General features: G+C 39.7%; 1 protein-coding gene across 1 annotated transcript in view; it reads left to right on the forward strand.

The window, feature by feature from the left end:
• The window catches only part of LOC128704758 (aldo-keto reductase family 1 member A1), a 106,213-nt gene that overhangs the window by 57,767 nt on the left and 26,304 nt on the right, over positions 1 to 22,142 (forward strand). Inside the window, exon 5 of the mRNA XM_070079516.1 lies at positions 14,112 to 14,184. Within this exon, the coding sequence (XP_069935617.1) occupies positions 14,112 to 14,184 (73 nt within the window). The remainder of the gene's footprint in view (positions 1 to 14,111; positions 14,185 to 22,142) is intronic.

Raw genomic sequence — 22,142 nt, forward strand, 5'->3', positions numbered from 1 at the left:
TTCTCATTTGTCCACACCAATAATAACTTCTCAACCTCTTCCAGTACTGGTGATCTCATTTTTGTCAGCAAAGTTACTCACTTTGCAACAACAGCATCCTTTATTTCCCTTTTCTTGGCCACTACGGAACATAAGGTTGTGTAGGGTTTCTTATACATCCTGGACAGTTCGGCCACACTTGTACCACTTTCATATTGTTCAATGATGGTTTTTTAAATTCAGTCGTATTTCTCACCTTCTTTACCACAGGCTTAGCACTAGGAGCTTTCTTTGGAGCCATGGTAGTTTATTTAGTACTTGCAAGCACTAAAATAAATGGAATATTATGGAATATTTCGCTGGAGCACGTGAGGGGACCTTCGCTCACTGGTAAGCAATGCCAGACTGGCTGCCGCCCCGGCTCACGCCGTGGGTACGCGTCCCGGACGAACTACGACTGGCGAGTCAACCTATGAAAAGCGAGTCCATGCTCATACGAAAATACCCCTATGATTGGCGAATTTTACGATTGCCAGGAACTATGAAAAGCGGGGGACCACTATATATATATAAATATATATATATATATATATATATATATATATATATATATATATATATATATATATATATATATATATATATATATATATATATATATATATATATATATATATATAGAGAGAGAGAGAGAGAGAGAGACCTATGATCTATACTAATTTTTTAAAAAATATTGTATGTTCCTTCTTTTCATAGAATGGTTCTAGGCAAGGCCTACAGTAAGGAAACAAAACAGATTTTTTAAGGGCTCTTAATTTATACAGAAATATTCCTAAACATATTCTTAACTACTAATGAGTTATCTGGGGTCGAGACTTCTCTTTTACCAGAGTCTTCATATTGATTCTGATGTTGGTAGTTGCAAGCTGAAGACACACATCCGGTGTTTCACGTTCCATCCTGTTTCTGGTTCTAGATTTTCCTTGCTTCATGGTATAAAACGTACTTTCACATTTATATATATACTACCGAGTACTGTGAGCAGCTTTAGTACAAAGTGTCTCAGCTTGGGGAATCTATCCTTGCAGAGCAACTTAGAGAACCCCTCCTGATTTTCATTTTTCATTGCCAGCAGCAACGTACACTGAATAGCTTTTTGTTTGCCTTGTAGGCTCATATACAGCACATTCAAGTGGGCTGTTATGCTAGGTGCAAAGAAAGTCTATATCTTGCAGCTGAATTTCGTACACCTGTGCACTGCTCAGCTGTTCATTTTGAAATAAGGAAAAAAATATCTTTCCGAAAAACAAAGAAATGCTGGAGCATTTTCCACCACTCAGCCTCCTGATAATTGAGTGTAGTGGTAGGTCACTGAATTCTGCATTAAGTTCTTCGAGTAAAGATATGAATTTTCTGTAAATTATTATCGCCTCTGATTAAATTCACTCTGGTGACAACACTCTGCATGACACCAATCATCTATAATGCCTGGCCCCATAACACTTCTTATAATGTTGTAAGACTCGCTGTTTGAGGTTTCCCACAGTTACTTAGCACATCCGTCTGTTTATGATGTTTGATCTTTAGATTAATGAAAATATCACTATGAGATTTTCCCACATAATGCCACCTGACATATTCTCTCATCATGCCACCTGGCATTATATTCTCTCATCATGCCACCTGGCATTATATTCTCTCATAATGCCACCTGACATTATATTCTCTCATAATGCCACCTGACATTATATTCTCTCATAAGCTAATAGAATCCTTGGCTTCATATCAAGAAGCATAAATAATAGGAGTCCTCAGGTTGTTCTTCAACTCTATACATCCTTGGTTAGGCCTCATTTAGATTATGCTGCACAGTTTTGGTCACCGTATTACAGGATGGATATAAATTCTCTGGAAAATGTACAAAGGAGGATGACAAAGTTGATCCTATGTATCAGAAACCTTCCCTATGAGGATAGACTAAGGGCCCTGAATCTGCACTCTCTAGAAAGACGTAGAATTAGGGGGGATATGATTGAGGTGTATAAATGGAAGACAGGAATAAATAAAGGGGATGTAAATAGTGTGCTGAAAATATCTAGCCTAGACAGGACTCGCAGCAATGGTTTTAAGTTGGAAAAATTCAGATTCAGGAAGGATATAGGAAAGTACTGGTTTGGTAACAGAGTTGTGGATGAGTGGAACAAACTCCCGAGTACAGTTATAGAGGCCAGAACGTTGTGTAGCTTTAAAAATAGGTTGGATAAATACATGAGTGGATGTGGGTGGGTGTGAGTTGGACCTGATAGCTTGTGCTACCAGGTCGGTTGCCGTGTTCCTCCCTTAAGTCAATGTGACCTGACCTGACTAGGTTGGGTGCATTGGCTTAAGCCGGTAGGAGACTTGGACCTGCCTTGCATAGGCCAGTAGGCCTTCTGCCGTGTTCCTTCTTTCTTATGTTCTTATGTTCATAATGCCACCTGACATTATATTCTCTCATAATGCCACCTGACATTATATTCTCTCACAATGCCACCTGACATTAAATTCTCTCATAATGCCACATGACATTATATTCTTTCATAATGCCACCTGACATTATATTCTCTCATAATGCCACCTGACATTATATTCTCTCATAATGCCACCTGATATTATATTCTCTCATAATGCCACCTGACATTATATTCTCTCATAATGCCACCTGACATTATATTCTCTCATAATGCCATATGATATTATATTCTCTCATAATGCCACCTGACATTATATTCTCTCATAATGCCACCTGATATTACATTCTCTCATAATGCCACCTGATATTATATTCTCTCATAATGCCACCTGGATTTACATTCTCTCATAATGCCACCTGACATCATATTCTCTCATAATGCCACCTGACATTATATTCTCTCATAATGCCACCTGACATTATATTCTCTCATAATGCCACCTGATATTATACTCTCCCATAATGCTACCTGACATTATATTCTCTCATAATGCCACCTGACATCATATTCTCTCATAATGCTACCTGACATTATATTCTCTCATAATGCCACCTGATATTATACTCTCCCATAATGCTACCTGACATTATATTCTCTCATAATGCCACCTGACATCATATTCTCTCATAATGCCACCTGACATTATATTCTCTCATAATGGCACCTGACATTATATTCTCTCATAATGCCACCTGACATTATATTCTCTCATAATACCACCTGGCTTTTAATTCTCTCATAATGCCACCTGACATTATGTTCTCTCATAATGCCACCTGGCTTTTAATTCTCTCATAATGGCACCTGACATTATATTCTCTCATAATGCCACCTGACATCATATTCTCTCATAATGCCACCTGACATTATATTCTCTCATAATGCCTCCTGGCTTTATATTCTCTCGTCACAGAAACTATCTGCTGACACACAAGACACAGTGGTTCTCTATTATTTTCTATGAAAGGAAATTCTTCTTTCCATTTCATATTAAACACTGTTCACCACAAGAGACTTTCTTTTCTTGCCTGTGCTCGTTATGAATGTTGGAGATAAGACAAAATACAGCTATAGCCCAGAGGTAGACTTACACATCCCGTCCTTTGAAACTGGCCGTTGGGCACGACATATAAAGCACCCGTCCCTACTCTGTACTAATCATGATCATTGAGTGGGATTCTATCTCTGCTATAACAATGTCATTCTAGTACCTGGAGTTTACCTGGAGAGAGTTCCAGGGGTCAACGGCCCCGCAGCCAGGTCTGTCACCAGGCCTCCTGGTGGATCAGAGCCTGATCAAGCTATTACTGCTGGCTGCACGCAATCCAACGTACGAATCACAGCCCGGCTGGTCAGGTACCGACTTTAGGTGATCAGTCCCTCAGCCTGGAGTCGATGTGTTCAGTCCAGGCTGAGGGACTGATTACCTCATACTCTTCCTCTCTTTACGCCTTCCTCTTTATATTGGACTGATGAAGCCACTGTGTGGTGAAACGTTTCCTGAATAAAGATTCCCATATGCTGCATAAGTGTCTCAATCTTCAACTTGTCGGTTTTTCAAACCATTCATCACCGACTTTAGGTGTTTGTCCAGTGCCAGCTTGTATGTATGCTGGGAGGCAACTGAACAGTCTCGGGCCCCTGACACTTATTGTTTTGTCTTTTAACGTGCTAGTGACACCCCTGCTTTTCATTGGGGGGATGTTCCATCGTATGCCAAGTCTTTTGCTTTCGTTGTGAGTGATTTTCGTGTGCAAGTTCGGTAGTAGTCCCTTTAGGATTTTCAAGGTGTATATAATCATGTATCTCTCCCGCCTGCGTTCCAGGGAATACTCGTTCAGGAACTTTAAGTGCTGCCAGTAATTGAGGTGCTTTATCTCCATTATGCACGCTGTGAAGGTTCTCTGTACATTTTCAAGGTCAGCAATTTCACCTGCCTTGAAAGGTGCTGTTAGTGTGCAGCAATATTCCAGCCTAGATAAAACAAGCGACCAAGATGCCATTGTGTTGCAGTGTCTAACAGAGTGAATATCAAAATATCACAATACCGACGGGTTGGTAGGTAAGACACATAGGCAACATTTAAGCAACATTTAAGCTTCTTCAGTCGAGCACAGAAAGTAGGCAGGAGCAGTAGAGATGTTAAGACGATGTAATCAGCTCATCACCCTTGAAGTCGTAAATTTGAGGTTGTCAGTCTCTCAGCCTGGAGAATTTCTGTTCCAAAGTCTGGAACTAACTGAAGATCAAGCGACAGTGTTGAGACTTAAATACTGTCGGAAGGAGAGGTGTAGGCGAAACGTTTCCGAATAAATTTGCTTAAATGTTGCCTATGTGTCTTATCTACCAACCTGTCGGTATTGTATACCATTTTGATATTCACTCTGTCAGACACTGCAACACAATGGTATCTTGGTACAGAAGAGAAAACACCTTGGACAACTTTTTCAAATGAGAACTGTTTGATCTCAGAGGGACGTGACCTCTCAATGGCTACATTCTCACTACTACTACTCTGCACCTCTCTGAGAGTATAAAAGTCTCTACACTGTCGCTTGATCTTCAGTTAGTTCCAGACTTTGGAACAGAAATTCTCCAGGCTGAGGGACTGACAACCTCAAATTTACGACTTCAAGGGTGATGGATTGATTACATCGTCATCACGTCTCTACTGCTCCTGCCTACTTTCTGTGCTAGACTGAAGAAGCCTACTGTGTAGGCAAAACGTTTCGGAATAAAGTTGCTTAAATGTTCACTATGTGTCTCTTCTAACATGTTTACCATATCGGAGTAAATTAAACTTCTCATCGTTGAACATTATATTGTTTTCTGCAGCCCATTGAAAGATATGGTTGATGTCCGCCTGGAGCCTTACAGTGTCTGCAATGGAAGACACTGTCATGCAGATTCGGGTGTCATCTGCAAAGGAAGACACGGTGCTGTGGCTGACATCCTTGTCTATCTCAGATATGAGGATGAGAAACAAGATGGGAGCGAGTACTGTGCCTTGTGGAACAGAGCTTTTCACCGTAGCTGTCTCGGACTTTACTCTTTTGACTACTACTCTTTGTGTTCTGTTAGTGAGGAAATTATAGATCCATCGACCAACTTTTCCTGTTATTCCTTTAGCACGCATTTTGTGCACTATTATGCCATGGTCACACTTGTCGAAGGCTTTTGCAAAGTCTGTATATATTACATCTGCATTATTTTTGTCTTCTAGTGCATCTAGGACCTTGTCGTAGTGATCCAGTAGCTGAGACAGACAGGAGCGACCTGCTCTAAACCCATGTTGCCCTGGGTTGTGTAATTGATGGGTTTCTAGACGGGTGGCGATCTTGCTTCTTTGTACCCTTTCAAAGATTTTTATGATATGGGATGTTAGTGCTATCAGTCTGTAGTTCTTTGCTATTGCTTTATTGCCCCCTTTGTGGAGTGGGGCTATGTCTGTTGTTTTTAATAACTGTGGGACGACCCCCGTGTCCATGCTCCCTCTCCATAGAATGGTAAAAGCTAGTGATAGAAGCTTCTTGCAGTTCTTGATGAACACGGAGTTCCATGAGTCTAGCTCTGGGGCAGAGTGCATGGGCATGTCATTTATCGCCTGTTCAAAGTCATTTGGCGTCAGGATAACATCAGATAGGCTTGTGTTTACCAAATATTGGGACTTGAGTAGCTCACTCATTTCCTTGCTGTCATCTGTGTAGGACCCATCTTGTTTAAGTTGGGGCCCAATACTGGATGTTGTTCTAGACTTTGATTTGGCATAAGAAAAGAAATACTTAGGGTTTCTTTCGATTTCATTTAAGGCTTTTATAAGTTCTTCCCACGATTCCTGACTCCTATAAGAATCCTTTAGCTTTAGTTCGATGTTTGATATTTCTCTGACCAGTGACTCCCTACGCATTTCAGGTATATTGGCCTCTTTTAGCCGCTGGAGTTTACCTTGAGTTTACCTGGAGAGAGTTCCGGGGGTCAACGCCCCCGCCGCCCGGTCTGTAACCAGGCCACTCTGTTATTCTTTTCCGTCGCCTGTAAAGGGAGCACCTGTCTGTTTCTATTTTACATCTACTCCTCCCTTTTCTTAAAGGAATAAGACCTGTGCATACATCGAGTGCCACCGAGTTAATCTGTTCTAGGCATAAGTTGGGGTCTGTGATGCTTAGTCTATCTTTGCAGCTTATATCGTTTAGGACTTTCTTTACTTGGTACCACTTTATGTTCTTGTTATTGAAGTTGAATTTGGTGAATGCTCCCTCGTGACTAATCTCATTATGTCGGTCTGGGGCTCCTCGCATACATGACTGAACCTCAATTATGTTGTGATCTGAGTATATTGTTTTTGATATGGTGACATTTCTTATCAGATCCTAGTATTATTTCACATACACAACATTAGCATTAAAGATACAAATTTTTTTTTTATATAAGAATATTCCCGGAAAACTTTAATTGTTTTATATGATGGTTGGATTTTTAATTTTTTTTGTCTGATAAACATGTTAGATTTCAGGCATGTCTTGCTACTTCTTCTTACACTTGGGTCACACTACACATGCTTGTACGAGCATATACATACACACACCTTCTCTGGGTTTTCTTCTATTTTCTTGTTAGTTCTTGTTCATTACCTCTTATTTCCATGAGGAAGTGGAAGAGAATTTTTCCTCCATAAGTCATGCATATCATAAGAAGCAACTAAAATGCCGGGAGCATATATTACTAATTTTACAATACTAATTTTGAAAAGAGAAACTTTCGGTTTTCTTTTTAGAACCCCTTGCCTCGGTGGGATATTGCCGGTTTGTTGAAAATAAAAGTTCATTAAATTTATATATTAATATGAGTGCTCATCAGCCACAAAATAATCAGCTCATGGCCCGTTTATGGCCCACAGGCCAATAGTTGGACCACCCTGCACACTACTAGAACAAGTGCTTTATTAATAATCTGGGCAAGTTTAATTGGTATATACAGTCAAATCTCCTAACACGTATAATCGCATAATTCAACAGCACTATAAGAAAAAGCCAACTTTTGCAGCACACTCAAAGCAATATCAAGCAATAGCACATAACGTCTTCTCAGGTTTGCAATGGAACACCATAGGCAGGTTTGTACAGACAATGTAGAGGCAATGACTTCAGAACAGGCACCCAATATTACAAACAGTGGTGCAGTCTTGTGGCCTGAACACCTGGTTGTAGCACGATAACCAAGGTAGGAATGAGGAATGAGCAAAATTCAACAGTGAGTACTGATATATATATATATATATATATATATATATATATATATATATATATATATATATATATATATATATATATATATATATATATATATATATATATATATATATATATATATATATATATATATATATATATATATATATATATATATGTCGTGCCGAATATGTAAAACTGGTCAATAAGCAAGAACTGATTTAAAATTAAGCCTATCCCAACTAAATATATTTTAGATTTGTTTACAATAATTTAATACTGAACAAACACACTGAAATATATTTTTTCGTTAGGTTAAGAATGATTTTTGCGAAATTATTCCATACACAAATTTTCGCTTGTCCTATATGGCAAGATGAGCGTTACTATTTAAGCAAAGATCGCAAGTTCTGCCTATTCGGCACGACATTATATATATATATATATATATATATATATATATATATATATATATATATATATATATATATATATATATATATATATATATATATATATATTTATATATATATATATATATATATATATATATATATATATATATATATATATATATATATATATATATATATGTCTCCCTCCACATTCGCGAGGGTTAGGGTTTCAAGACCCTAGTAAATGCTGAAAAATCGTGGATGTTTGGTGCAGAAATATATTGTAGGGAAATATCATAATAGCGCTTACTTAGCCTAACAATTCTGCTTCCTTAAAGTATTGAACCATGAACAATCATAAAACACGTGAAAACATTGTAAAATATTGTACTAGTGCCAGCCCTTTGGTGAAGAAGGTGAGAATTAAAAAAGGAACTCATAGCAGAGTACCAAAGTGGAGGAGGAAGAGAGAGGGGATAATGTGCCTTCTTCAGTGATTCTACTGTATGTACGATACTACAGCAGCACGAGTCGATAAAGGCAATAGCGCCAGCCAGCGATGAAGTGTAGCAAGTAAATTAAGCGATTAATTGATAGAAAAAGGACAGTATGAACCCAACTCCTTCAATGTTGTTGGAGTTATATAGGGCGATTGACAACACCGCCGTCTCTACCGCCTCTCCTTCTGCCTTCACCACCACTATGTACAGCTTATGCTCTCATTAGCCCTTATACACCCAAGAACAACACAGCAACACTTAATGACGTATTTTATTCAATCTAGAGAATATGTCATGTTTCTATTTTGTTAATATTGTTTATTATGTCATATTAGATGAATTGTGATGGATAAATTAGCCGTAGAGTTGATATTAGTGCCATATTGAAGGACTATCTTGTCCTATCTCCAGACTCTGCCACAACCACAAATTCTAACATATACAATGACATATTTTAAATATGATTGGGAGGCTGGGAATTCACGAATGTTCGAAGCCTGTGAAAGTGGAAAACGCGAAACTTGAGGGAGACATGTACATTTCTTTCAAAACATTATGCAAATGCAAGCATATGTACAAAGTATAATGTATAATGCATTACACACACACACACACACACACACATATATATATATATATATATATATATATATATATATATATATATATATATATATATATATATATATATATATATATATGTATGTATATATATATATATATATATATATATATATATATATATATATATATATATATATATATATAGGTAGTAGGTTGGTAGACAGCAACCACCCAGGGAAGTACTACCGTCCTGCCAGATGACTGTGAAACAAAAACCTGTAACTGTTTTGCATGATGGTAGGATTGCTGGTTTCTTTTTCTGTCTCATAAACACGCTAAGATAACAGGGATATCTTGCTACTCCTACTTACACTTTGGTCACACTTCACAGACACGCACATGCATATATATATATACATACATCTAGGTTTTTCTCCTTTTTCTAAATAGCTCTTGTTCTTTTTTATTTCTTCTATTGTCCATGGGGAAGTGGAAAAGAATCTTTCCTCCGTAAGCCATGCGTGTCGTATGAGGCGACTAAAATGCCGGGAGCAATGGGCTAGTAACCCCTTCTCCTGTATACAATTACTAAAAAAGAGAAGAAGAAAAACTTTATAAAACTGGGTTGCTTAAATGTGCGTGGATGTAGTGCGGATGACAAGAAACAGATGATTGCTGATGTTATGAATGAAAAGAAGTTGGATGTCCTGGCCCTAAGCGAAACAAAGCTGAAGGGGGTAGGAGAGTTTCAGTGGGGGGAAATAAATGGGATTAAATCTGGAGTATCTGAGAGAGTTAGAGCAAAGGAAGGGGTAGCAGTAATGTTAAATGATCAGTTATGGAAGGAGAAAAGAGAATATGAATGTGTAAATTCAAGAATTATGTGGATTAAAGTAAAGGTTGGATGCGAGAAGTGGGTCATAATAAGCGTGTATGCACCTGGAGAAGAGAGGAATGCAGAGGAGAGAGAGAGATTTTGGGAGATGTTAAGTGAATGTATAGGAGCCTTTGAACCAAGTGAGAGAGTAATTGTGGTAGGGGACTTGAATGCTAAAGTAGGAGAAACTTTTAGAGAGGGTGTGGTAGGTAAGTTTGGGGTGCCAGGTGTAAATGATAATGGGAGCCCTTTGATTGAACTTTGTATAGAAAGGGGTTTAGTTATAGGTAATACATATTTTAAGAAAAAGAGGATAAATAAGTATACACGATATGATGTAGGGCGAAATGACAGTAGTTTGTTGGATTATGTATTGGTAGATAAAAGACTGTTGAGTAGACTTCAGGATGTACATGTTTATAGAGGGGCCACAGATATATCAGATCACTTTCTAGTTGTAGCTACACTGAGAGTAAAAGGTAGATGGGATACAAGGAGAATAGAAGCATCAGGGAAGAGAGAGGTGAAGGTTTATAAACTAAAAGAGGAGGCAGTTAGGGTAAGATATAAACAGCTATTGGAGGATAGATGGGCTAATGAGAGCATAGGCAATGGGGTCGAAGAGGTATGGGGTAGGTTTAAAAATGTAGTGTTAGAGTGTTCAGCAGAAGTTTGTGGTTACAGGAAAGTGGGTGCAGGAGGGAAGAGGAGCGATTGGTGGAATGATGATGTAAAGAGAGTAGTAAGGGAGAAAAAGTTAGCATATGAGAAGTTTTTACAAAGTAGAAGTGATGCAAGGAGGGAAGAGTATATGGAGAAAAAGAGAGAAGTTAAGAGAGTGGTGAAGCAATGTAAAAAGAGAGCAAATGAGAGAGTGGGTGAGATGTTATCAACAAATTTTGTTGAAAATAAGAAAAAGTTTTGGAGTGAGATTAACAAGTTAAGAAAGCCTAGAGAACAAATGGATTTGTCAGTTAAAAATAGGAGAGGAGAGTTATTAAATGGAGAGTTAGAGGTATTGGGAAGATGGAAGGAATATTTTGAGGAATTGTTAAATGTTGATGAAGATAGGGAAGCTGTGATTTCGTGTATAGGGCAAGGAGGAATAACATCTTGTAGGAGTGAGGAAGAGCCAGTTGTGAGTGTGGGGGAAGTTCGTGAGGCAGTAGGTAAAATGAAAGGGGGTGAGGCAGCCGGGATTGATGGGATAAAGATAGAAATGTTAAAAGCAGGTGGGGATATAGTTTTGGAGTGGTTGGTGCAATTATTTAATAAATGTATGGAAGAAGGTAAGGTACCTAGGGATTGGCAGAGAGCATGCATAGTTCCTTTGTATAAAGGCAAAGGGGATATAAGAGAGTGCAAAAATTATAGGGGGATAAGTCTGTTGAGTGTACCTGGTAAAGTGTATGGTAGAGTTATAATTGAAAGAATTAAGAGTAAGACGGAGAATAGGATAGCAGATGAACAAGGAGGCTTTAGGAAAGGTAGGGGGTGTGTGGACCAGGTGTTTACAGTGAAACATATAAGTGAACAGTATTTAGATAAGGCTAAAGAGGTCTTTGTGGCATTTATGGATTTGGAAAAGGCGTATGACAGGGTGGATAGGGGGGCAATGTGGCAGATGTTGCAAGTGTATGGTGTAGGAGGTAGGTTACTGAAAGCAGTGAAGAGTTTTTACGAGGATAGTGAGGCTCAAGTTAGAGTATGTAGGAAAGAGGGAAATTTTTTCCCAGTAAAAGTAGGCCTTAGACAAGGATGTGTGATGTCACCGTGGTTGTTTAATATATTTATAGATGGGGTTGTAAGAGAAGTAAATGCGAGGGTCTTGGCAAGAGGCGTGGAGTTAAAAGATAAAGAATCACACACAAAGTGGGAGTTGTCACAGCTGCTCTTTGCTGATGACACTGTGCTCTTGGGAGATTCTGAAGAGAAGTTGCAGAGATTGGTGGATGAATTTGGTAGGGTGTGCAAAAGAAGAAAATTAAAGGTGAATACAGGAAAGAGTAAGGTTATGAGGATAACAAAAAGATTAGGTGATGAAAGATTGAATATCAGATTGGAGGGAGAGAGTATGGAGGAGGTGAACGTATTCAGATATTTGGGAGTGGACGTGTCAGCAGATGGGTCTATGAAAGACGAGGTGAATCATAGAATTGATGAGGGAAAAAGAGTGAGTGGTGCACTTAGGAGTCTGTGGAGACAAAGAACTTTGTCCTTGGAGGCAAAGAGGGGAATGTATGAGAGTATAGTTTTACCAACGCTCTTATATGAGTGTGAAGCGTGGGTGATGAATGTTGCAGCGAGGAGAAGGCTGGAGGCAGTGGAGATGTCATGTCTGAGGGCAATGTGTGGTGTGAATATAATGCAGAGAATTCGTAGTTTGGAAGTTAGGAGGAGGTGCGGGATTACCAAAACTGTTGTCCAGAGGGCTGAGGAAGGGTTGTTGAGGTGGTTCGGACATGTAGAGAGAATGGAGCGAAACAGAATGACTTCAAGAGTGTATCAGTCTGTAGTGGAAGGAAGGCGGGGTAGGGGTCGGCCTAGGAAGGGTTGGAGGGAGGGGGTAAAGGAGGTTTTGTGTGCGAGGGGCTTGGACTTCCAGCAGGCATGCGTGAGCGTGTTTGATAGGAGTGAATGGAGACAAATGGTTTTTAATACTTGACGTGCTGTTGGAGTGTGAGCAAAGTAACATTTATGAAGGGATTCAGGGAAACCGGCAGGCCGGACTTGAGTCCTGGAGATGGGAAGTACAGTGCCTGCACTCTGAAGGAGGGGTGTTAATGTTGCAGTTTAAAAACTGTAGTGTAAAGCACCCTTCTGGCAAGACAGTGATGGAGTGAATGATGGTGAAAGTTTTTCTTTTTCGGGCCACCCTGCCTTGGTGGGAATCGGCCGGTGTGATAATAAAATAATAAAATAATATATATATATATATATATATATATATATATATATATATATATATATATATATGTATGTATGTATGTATGTATGTATGTATGTATATGTATATACAATATATACAGAAATTTTTCAAGGAAAATACAGTGAAAATGTGATCGTCCAGACTAGAGGTAAATTTTCCAATTTTATTCCACGAGTCTTCAACATCGTTACATAACTTCGGTGGGCTTCTGACTGACCGGGTTGAACAAGGTGCTAGCATAAAAAGGGGACCTGTTTGTTACGCTCTCAGCGTCTGGTTCCTGGCCAGAATGACATTCTTGTTTAGTCCACACCGAATAAATAATTGTAATGTGCTCTTAGCATGCCACACTGTACCCACTTTAGGTGGACCTATGATGCACAACTTATCCACAGATTATCACTCCCAGTTATCACTCGTATCAAATAAACAGGTCAAGTTCTTGTCCAAGTCTATTACCCTCAGATCCATAACTGAAATTGGAAAATATGACAGAGATTATCATAGTGATCAGCAGTTTATTGAATTCTTTTGTCATTTTCATAACTAGAAACGAAGTGGATAATTTCATCAGTATATTGTAGAGAGGAAGAGCTACAGAAAATAAAGTACCCGGTATATAATAAAAATAATCGTTGTAACAAAGGAAGGACAGCGTAGGTACCAGAGTGCTTCATATTGTATTAATGAAATTTTATATCTTACAAGTTTAATATCTGAAGAAAGGGAATTACTGAAGAAAAGTAAATTAAGAACAAATCAAGCAAAATGTTGACAGAAGAAGAGGTGTTAGGGGATGTAATATGTTATTACAAAGCAAATTAACAACCATCAGGAAATAAGCTCCAAATTAGCGAAAGTTCAGAGTCGAGAAACTTATAATTATTAATATAGAGAACATGTAGGAAAATAAAAGAAACAAGAACCTTATTAATATCTGGATGATTTATATCACTTGCAACATCCCCAGTAAAACTGTGAAGCTCTCAAACTATTTTTGAACAATGTTCTCATGTCAGGCAAAAAATTATATTTCTTTTCTTATTTTCAAAGTGTTCCTTGAAGTTTTCAAGAAAATTTCAATAATTTATTCTTTTATTTATTTTTTTTAATTATTTATTGACAGGTTGATGCTGGAAAAGCTAAAGCAATTGGAATTTCCAACTTCAACAGTCAGCAAATTGAGAGAATTGTTAAAGGTAAGTGTTGGGAGAAGTGAACAGTCAGTCAGTACAGCAGTAAGTGTTGGGAGAAGTGAACAGTCAGTACAGCAGTAAGTGTTGGGAGAAGTGAACAGTCAGTCAGTACAGCAGTAAGTGTTGGGAGAAGTGAACAGTCAGTCAGTACAGCAGTAAGTGTTGGGAGAAGTGAACAGTCAGTACAGCAGTAAGTGTTGGGAGAAGTGAACAGTCAGTCAGTACAGCAGTAAGTGTTGGGAGAAGTGAACAGTCAGTCAGTACAGCAGTAAGTGTTGGGAAAAGTGAACAGTCACTCAGTATAGCAGTAAGTGTTGGGAGAAGTGAACAGTCAGTCAGTACAGCAGTAAGTGTTGGGAGAAGTGAACAGTCACTCAGTATAGCAGTAAGTGTTGGGAGAAGTGAACAGTCACTCAGTATAGCAGTAAGTGTTGGGAGAAGTGAACAGTCACTCAGTATAGCAGTAAGTGTTGGGAGAAGTGAACAGTCAGTCAGTACAGCAGTAAGTGTTGGGAGAAGTGTGAACAGTCAGTCAGTACAGCAGTAAGTGTTGGAAGAAGTGAACAGTCAGTCAGTACAGCAGTAAGTGCTGGGAGAAGTGAACAGTCAGTCAGTACAGCAGTAAGTGTTGGGAGAAGTGTGAACAGTCAGTCAGTACAGCAGTAAGTGTTGGAAGAAGTGAACAGTCAGTCAGTACAGCAGTAAGTGCTGGGAGAAGTGAACAGTCAGTCAGTACAGCAGTAAGTGCTTGGAGAAGTGAACAATCAGTCAGTACAGCAGTAAGTGCTGGGAGAAGTGAACAGTCAGTCAGTACAGCAGTAAGTGTTGGGAGAAGTGAACAGTCACTCAGTACAGCAGTAAGTGTTGGGAGAACTGAAGAGTCAGTCAGTACAGCAGTAAGTGTTGGGAGAAGTGTGAACAGTCACTCAGTACAGCAGTAAGTGTTGGGAGAAGTGTGAACAGTCACTCAGTACAGCAGTAAGTGTTGGGAGAAGTGAACAGTCAGTCAGTACAGCAGTAAGTGTTGGCAGAAGTGAACAATCAGTCAGTACAGCAGTAAGTGTTGGGAGAAGTGAACAGTCAGTCAATAGAGCAGTAAGTGTTGGGAGAAGTGAACAGTCACTCAGTACAGCAGTAAGTGTTAGGAGAGGTGAACAATCAGTCAGTACAGCAGTAAGTGTTGGGAGAAGTGTGAACAGTCACTCAGTAGAGCAGTAAGTGTTGGGAGAAGTGAACAATCTGTCAGTACAGCAGTAAGTGTTGGGAGAAGTGAACAGTCAGTCATTACAACAGAAAGTGTTGGGAGAAGTGAACAATCAGTCAGTACAGCAGTAAGTGTTGGGAGAAGTGAACAATCAGTACAGCAGTAAGTGTTGGGAGAAGTGTGAACAGTCACTCAGTACAGCAGTAAGTGTTGGGAGAAGTGAACAATCAGTCAGTACAGCAGTAAGTGTTGGGAGAAGTGTGAACAGTCACTCAGTACAGCAGTAAGTGTTGGGAGAAGTGAACAGTCACTCAGTACAGCAGTAAGTGTTGGGAGAAGTGAACAATCTGTACAGCAGTAAGTGTTGGGAGAAGTGAACAGTCAGTACAGCAGTAAGTGTTGGGAGAAGTGAACAGTCAGTACAGCAGTAAGTGTTGGGAGAAGTGAACAGTCAGTGCAGCAGTAAGTGTTGGGAGAAGTGAACAGTCAGTACAGCAGTAAGTGTTGGGAGAAGTGAACAGTCAGTACAGCAGTAAGTGTTGGGAGAAGTGAACAGTCAGTACAGCAGTAAGTGTTGGGAGAAGTGAACAGTCAGTACAGCAGTAAGTGTTGGGAGAAGTGAACAGTCAGTACAGCAGTAAGTGTTGGGAGAAGTGAACAGTCAATACAGCAGTAAGTGTTGGGAGAAGTGAACAGTCAGTACAGCAGTAAGTGTTGGTGTCAGCATATTTGCTGAATCCCCTTACATGTGTTGTATAGATTAGCTGAGCATTATAGTATCATCCATGTGCTTTATATAGAAGACCCCTTAGTCCTGTGACTGTATGACGTCACGGGATACAGCTTGAGTGTGAGGCGAGCTACCTCGGTCTCAGTAGGCGCATAGACATCCAGGCTAGAACATGTCAAGGCTGAGCTCCATCTCCCATTACCACAGTCTGACAATATAGCATTACCATCCAAGAAGTGTGTCTATCTTCAACCCTCGATTTCTCCTTTTAAGAACCCCAATGACAATTTGGTGACAGCGGTGTGGGCGTAAAATTTATAATTACGCCGATGTATAGAGATTTCTTTCGACCAGCAAGACGGCCATTTCGTGTCCCCAGTAGGCCTACCTCCCAGCCAGCTATCTCAATCAAATACGCCCACAAGTGTCTACCAGCCTCTACAATATTCAATGGTCAGTCTCTTTGTATTAGTTTTTATATGCTTATTTGCATCACTCCCGACCCGAGTTTGCAAAATAAGCCAGAAACCAGTCTGTAGTGAAGGAGTCCTGTCCAGCCAGCCTACTCCACCCAGTTTTTCTTTTTTTTTTTGCCTGCCAAGCCAGCTTTCCACCTGCGCTGTGCTCATCATGAGAAGTTATCAAGCTATTCTATGTGAAGGGTTAAGATATGCCAGCAAGCAACTAACCCAGGTGTCTTACCCCACTACTCAAGCAAGCCACGTGGGTATAGTCTTCATCGCTTGTGATTCAAGCTCCAAGCCATTCTGAGTGCTCTTTTTCATCCCTGTGGTGTTGTGGTATTTCGTGGGTGTATTTTAAGCCAGCCAGCTTAGAATATCTTCGCGTCAGTGTGGTTGTTTTCAGTGAGGCTTATGCTGTTCATCTCATAGGCCCACTGACCACGTGTGTCTCACCACACAGTCTCGGTCTTAGCCCTGATCAGCCCACTCACTCACCACGCGGCCTCAAACGCCTCACTCAGCCACTCACCCACTCACCCACTCACCCAACCACTACCACTGTGTTTTGGTTCACTACGAGGGGTTACAGCACCATATTTTAAGGACCACATAGGGGGTCAAGAGCTAGAGTGTGTTTCGTGCCATCGTTGAAAAGCCTCCTGTGTGTGTCTATCGTCGATGTAAGCGCAATTCTACGATCACATGAGGACAATAGCCACCCACGAGACGATAGCCTCCAATACCATCCTCCAACCTGCCACCTCATTCTTCACCACGTCACTACAGTGATAATATTTTTCATAGAGACATTTGAGAGTGTTGAGACATTTCTTTTGTGTTCCAGTGATTTTTCTTAGCGACATTCAGTGACTCTTGATCAGACTCAGTGTTTATTATATACTATTTGCAACAATTTTTGTTATCTTCTTAATTCAGTGTTAATTTTCGTGCATTATCTTATGTCTGTTGTGTTGTGTTTCTTCTTTATACACTTGAAGTAAGTACCTAGTGTTTTTCCTATGTTGTGTGTGCAACATATAAGCAGTATAGAACTTGTGTTTACACTTGAGAATCACCTTGTGTTCTCAGTAATCCAGTGTACTAATTCAGTAATTTATTTAGTTGTATTCTGCATCACAACTCAAGTGTTGTCTGTTACATTTTTTTCCCCAGCATCTGTGTATTCTTGTTTTGTTCTCTGAGTGTTGAACATTCTTGTGTTCATATTCTTTTCATGTAGCCAGTGTCTAATTTGTCTTATTTCCACCCACAATAGTGCCATTGTTTTGTGCAAGCAAGAGATTATTTTGATCAAAGTTTTTCACACATCAAGTTTCATTGCAAGAAAATTCTAGTATTGTGTTTATGTTGATGTTTTGTGTTCTGCATCACTGTAAGTTTTCAAACTTTTTTTGTCCTGTGTTTTAGCACCTATTATTTTTCATGTTTCATTGGACAAATTCACTTTTCGTTCAATTTTTAAGTTCTTCTTTTAAAGTTCATTCCTTGATATATTTCTTTTCTTGTGTGTGTAATATTTTTTATTATTGCACATTGGCTCATTTTGCAATAATTCTTGTGTTGTCATTAAAAAATTTTCTTGCAGAGATTTTATGCAGTGTTGTGCAGTACTTTTTGATTAGCAATTGTTATTTGCAATATTGCTACAGTTGATTTCAGTGCAGTTTATTATGCTCTGTTCTGTGCATAATATTTTATTCTTTGTGTGCCATTTTATTTTATTTCAGTGAACTGTTTCCCAGTTTGTTTTATTTTGCACAAGCTTTATTGAGTCCATTTTATTATTTTATTCTTGTATTTCCCTATTACATTGAGAGTAAAGACAACTCACTGTGCCATTCATCCAGCTTAAAGTAAAGTTGAGCAAATCAGATTTGAGTTAAGTACAAGTACTCTTGATTTTCAAAGTGTTGCTTGTTCAGTTGAGTATTTTCTCCTGTGAGTTTCTTTGCTTACTGTGTGGCCTGTCAATTTTTAATTACTTATGCAGAATAGTTAAGCATTTTCTTCCCATTTAAGTTCACTGTGTCATGTGTTCCTTGGTTACATTTTCTTTAGTTTCTCTAAAGTCTTATTTTACATTTTGCAAACATGTCTCAAGTCTTCTCAAGCGATGCCTCAACAATTGCTGCTAGTACAACCAGTAATGCATCAGTTCACAATTCGAGTAATCCTGTATCAAATAATAGACACACTCAGACTTCTAGCCTGCGTAATTTCAGTCATGATCTGTATGATGCTATGCCATTGTTCAATGGTAACCCAGACAACCTAGGTTGGTTTACCGCTGTTCGAGGCAGAGCTAATGCTTCAGTTGATGGTCTTCCATCTGAAAGTTGTTTAATCAGTTTCGGAAAGGAGAGTCTAGCCCGTTCTCCAGCCGCCGCACATGTATTCAACTTAATTCGCCCAGGGAGCTGGGTAGGGTGATGTCCAGGGTGCTGGGTAGGGTGAGGCCCAGGGAGTTGGGTAGGGTGAGGCCCAGGGTGCTGGGTAGGGTGAGGCCCAGGGTGCTGGGTAGGGTGAGGCCCAGGGTGCTGGGTAGGGTGAGGCCCAGGGTGCTGGGTAGGGTGAGGCCCAGGGTGCTGGGTAGGGTGAGGCCCAGGGTGCTGGGTAGGGTGAGGCCCAGGGAGCTGGGTAGGGTGAGGCCCAGGGTGCTGGGTAGGGTAAGGCCCAGGGTGCTGGGTAGGGTGAGGCCCAGGGTGCTGGGTAGGGTGAGGCCCAGGGTGCTGGGTAGGGTGAGGCCCAGGGTGCTGGGTAGGGTGAGGCCCAGGGTGCTGGGTAGGGTGAGGCCCAGGGAGCTGGGTAGGGTGAGGCCCAGGGTGCTGGGTAGGGTGAGGCCCACGGAGCTGGGTAGGGGAAGGCCCAGGGAGCTGGGTAGGGTTATGCCCTAGGAGCTGGGTAGGGGAATGCCCAGGGAGCTGGGTAGGGGAAGGCATGGGATAGTGGTTGGGGGGCAGTCACTGTACTTACATACGGATTGCACACTGTATATTGTTCTCACTGTCTTGCTTACAATAACACAACATTATTTGTTTCCGATGCACATCATGAAAGATATGGGTATGTGCACTGTTTAAATCCAGTGTGTTCCCTCACCTTCACCTACATACCCTGCCTCTTCCCCCTCTCCCGTGGCGTGGGAGGGAAGGCACTATTGCTCCCTCCCTCGTTACTCTCAACATCATATTACTTTATTCAACATATGCCTCTAAACATTCCAAGCATCGACACATTCATTTCTATGTTAACTGGAAGCATGGTGCATGATGCTTGAGGTAGATGTGTTCATGACGGCCTTTCGAGGTTTGTATATACGATAATCTTGGCTGGAACCCACATACTGTGTAGGCTTTGTCCTGCATTACCCACCTTGGCCTTCTTCCCCACTACCGCTACTCATCAATCTTCACAAAGCTTCACAACACTTCCACTACTTACGTTGAAGCACTGCTATGAGACGTTTTCTCGCTATACTAGAATCTTCCCAAAGTATTCATGCTGAGTCCTGATCAGTCTTGACCTGGTCATCCTCTTTGATCAGGAGTTATTCCTTGAAAATTCCACAGCTAACCCGCCTCACGTCCCTCCATGCCTTGGCATGACAGCCTAATATGTAAACATTAACCTGCTCATTGTCAGTAAACTGTCCAGACCTAGTTGTTATTGCTACTATGTTTTTCCTTGATCTTTATCTTGTACACATGGGAGAACTCTTCAAGATGTGTTTTTGATTCTCTAGCTACTTTAATGTCATAGTTACATTCAGTCTTTCTAATTCCCTGCTTTACCTCTTTTAACTTTTCCTTATTGGATGCACCTATTAATTCCTATTTTTGCCTCCAAATAGATGCCTTATCTGCTTGTCACCCATTTGGGATCGTTCTTATATATATTCCCAGATCCTTTCGTTATTGTAAGCATCATATTCAACATAATAATTAGACAGATATCCCCATTCAAAATTAGACAAGTTTTCCCTAACCATTATAATTGGCAAAAACAGAATAGGGGATTTTTACCTTATTATTCTTATTCTCATATTCTCATGTAATGTTAAAGTTAATATATTAGTGATTACTTGCGCGAAGCTCATCAGTCATCACTGAATTATTAACCAGAATTTACTAATTTGACAAAACCAGGTCTAGCAGATTATTTCCTCTGGTAGGTTCTATATCAAACTGCTTCAAGGAAGTCATTGGACTAAATTTTCGGTCAAATTAGACTGGTAGGGCTTGCAGTTTCTAGAAGCCCTACCAATTTCGTTTGAAATAAGTCTTCCTTTGTCACCATTTATGTTAGGGTGGTCGCTACATAACACCTAAAATAATTTTTTCTTGTCCTAGATATTCTACCCAAACAAATTCTGTGTCTCATCCATCAATTTTTATGCAACAATTTATATTATCTCAGGTACTCATCGCTACTCCACCCACTATCTCGTTATTTCTATCAGTATGGAACATAATAAACTTCTGAATGTGATACTAGGCAATAATATCCCGAATCTTCAAATTATACTGTGTTTCAGTTATTTCAATAACATCACTGTTTTCAACACAAACTACCTAACATAATATGATAATTTTTTCTTGGACCTTTGACTATTATTATAAATTATGTTAAGACTGTTTTCTTCTGCACTTTTCCCTGTTATTTCTGCTTTTCCACAATTTGGTATCATCTGCCCAATATTAGGTGATGATTGTTATTCCTAAAATTTAGGATATGAAAGCCGTAAACAATATTTCTACAATCATTTGTTTCCTTCCAAAACCTCTGCCTCTAACAATTCATAATTTAAAGCCCAACAACACCCTCCACTGAACTAGACGGATCACTTACAATAGCCTTATATATTAATGCCATTCCTGGCATACATGTCATTTCTGCCTTAGAAGTGGTTCCAGTTGTCGAAGAATGGTACTGCATTATTCTTACAGTATCTTGCCACAATTAATACCAATTGCTCTGGACAGCTATTCACTTTCATCATTCCCTCTAGGCAAAATGCCACAAATAACAGTTCACCCTCCTTTCCTCCTAACTATATTTATTACTGTCCTATGCAGTGGACCTCCGCCTTACGATATTGATCCATTCCTGAGAGCTCATCGTAAGCCGAAATTATCGTAAGGCTAATTAATTTTCCCCATAAGATATAATAGAAATCAAATTAATCCGTTCCTAACACCCCAAAGTATGAAAAACAAATTTTTTTTACCACATGAAATGTTAATTTTAATAAACACAAACTGAAGAAGACATGCACAATTACTACTCTACTAAGAATATAATACATGACACCTTTATTGAAGATCTTGTGATGATCGATGGGATGGGAGGAAAGGAGAGTGTGGAAGTTGTTGTTGTTTAGAAGGGATATCCCCTTCCATTAGGACTTGAGGTAGCAAATTCTTTTCCGGGGTTACTTCCATTCTTCATTTAATGCCACTAGGACCAGCTTGAAAGTCACTGGACCTTTGTCGCACAACAAATCTGTCCATAGAGCTCTGTATTTCTCGTTCCTTTAAGACTT

This window comes from Cherax quadricarinatus, chromosome 99, assembly GCF_038502225.1.
Source record: "Cherax quadricarinatus isolate ZL_2023a chromosome 99, ASM3850222v1, whole genome shotgun sequence".
Classification (NCBI taxonomy): domain Eukaryota; kingdom Metazoa; phylum Arthropoda; class Malacostraca; order Decapoda; family Parastacidae; genus Cherax; species Cherax quadricarinatus.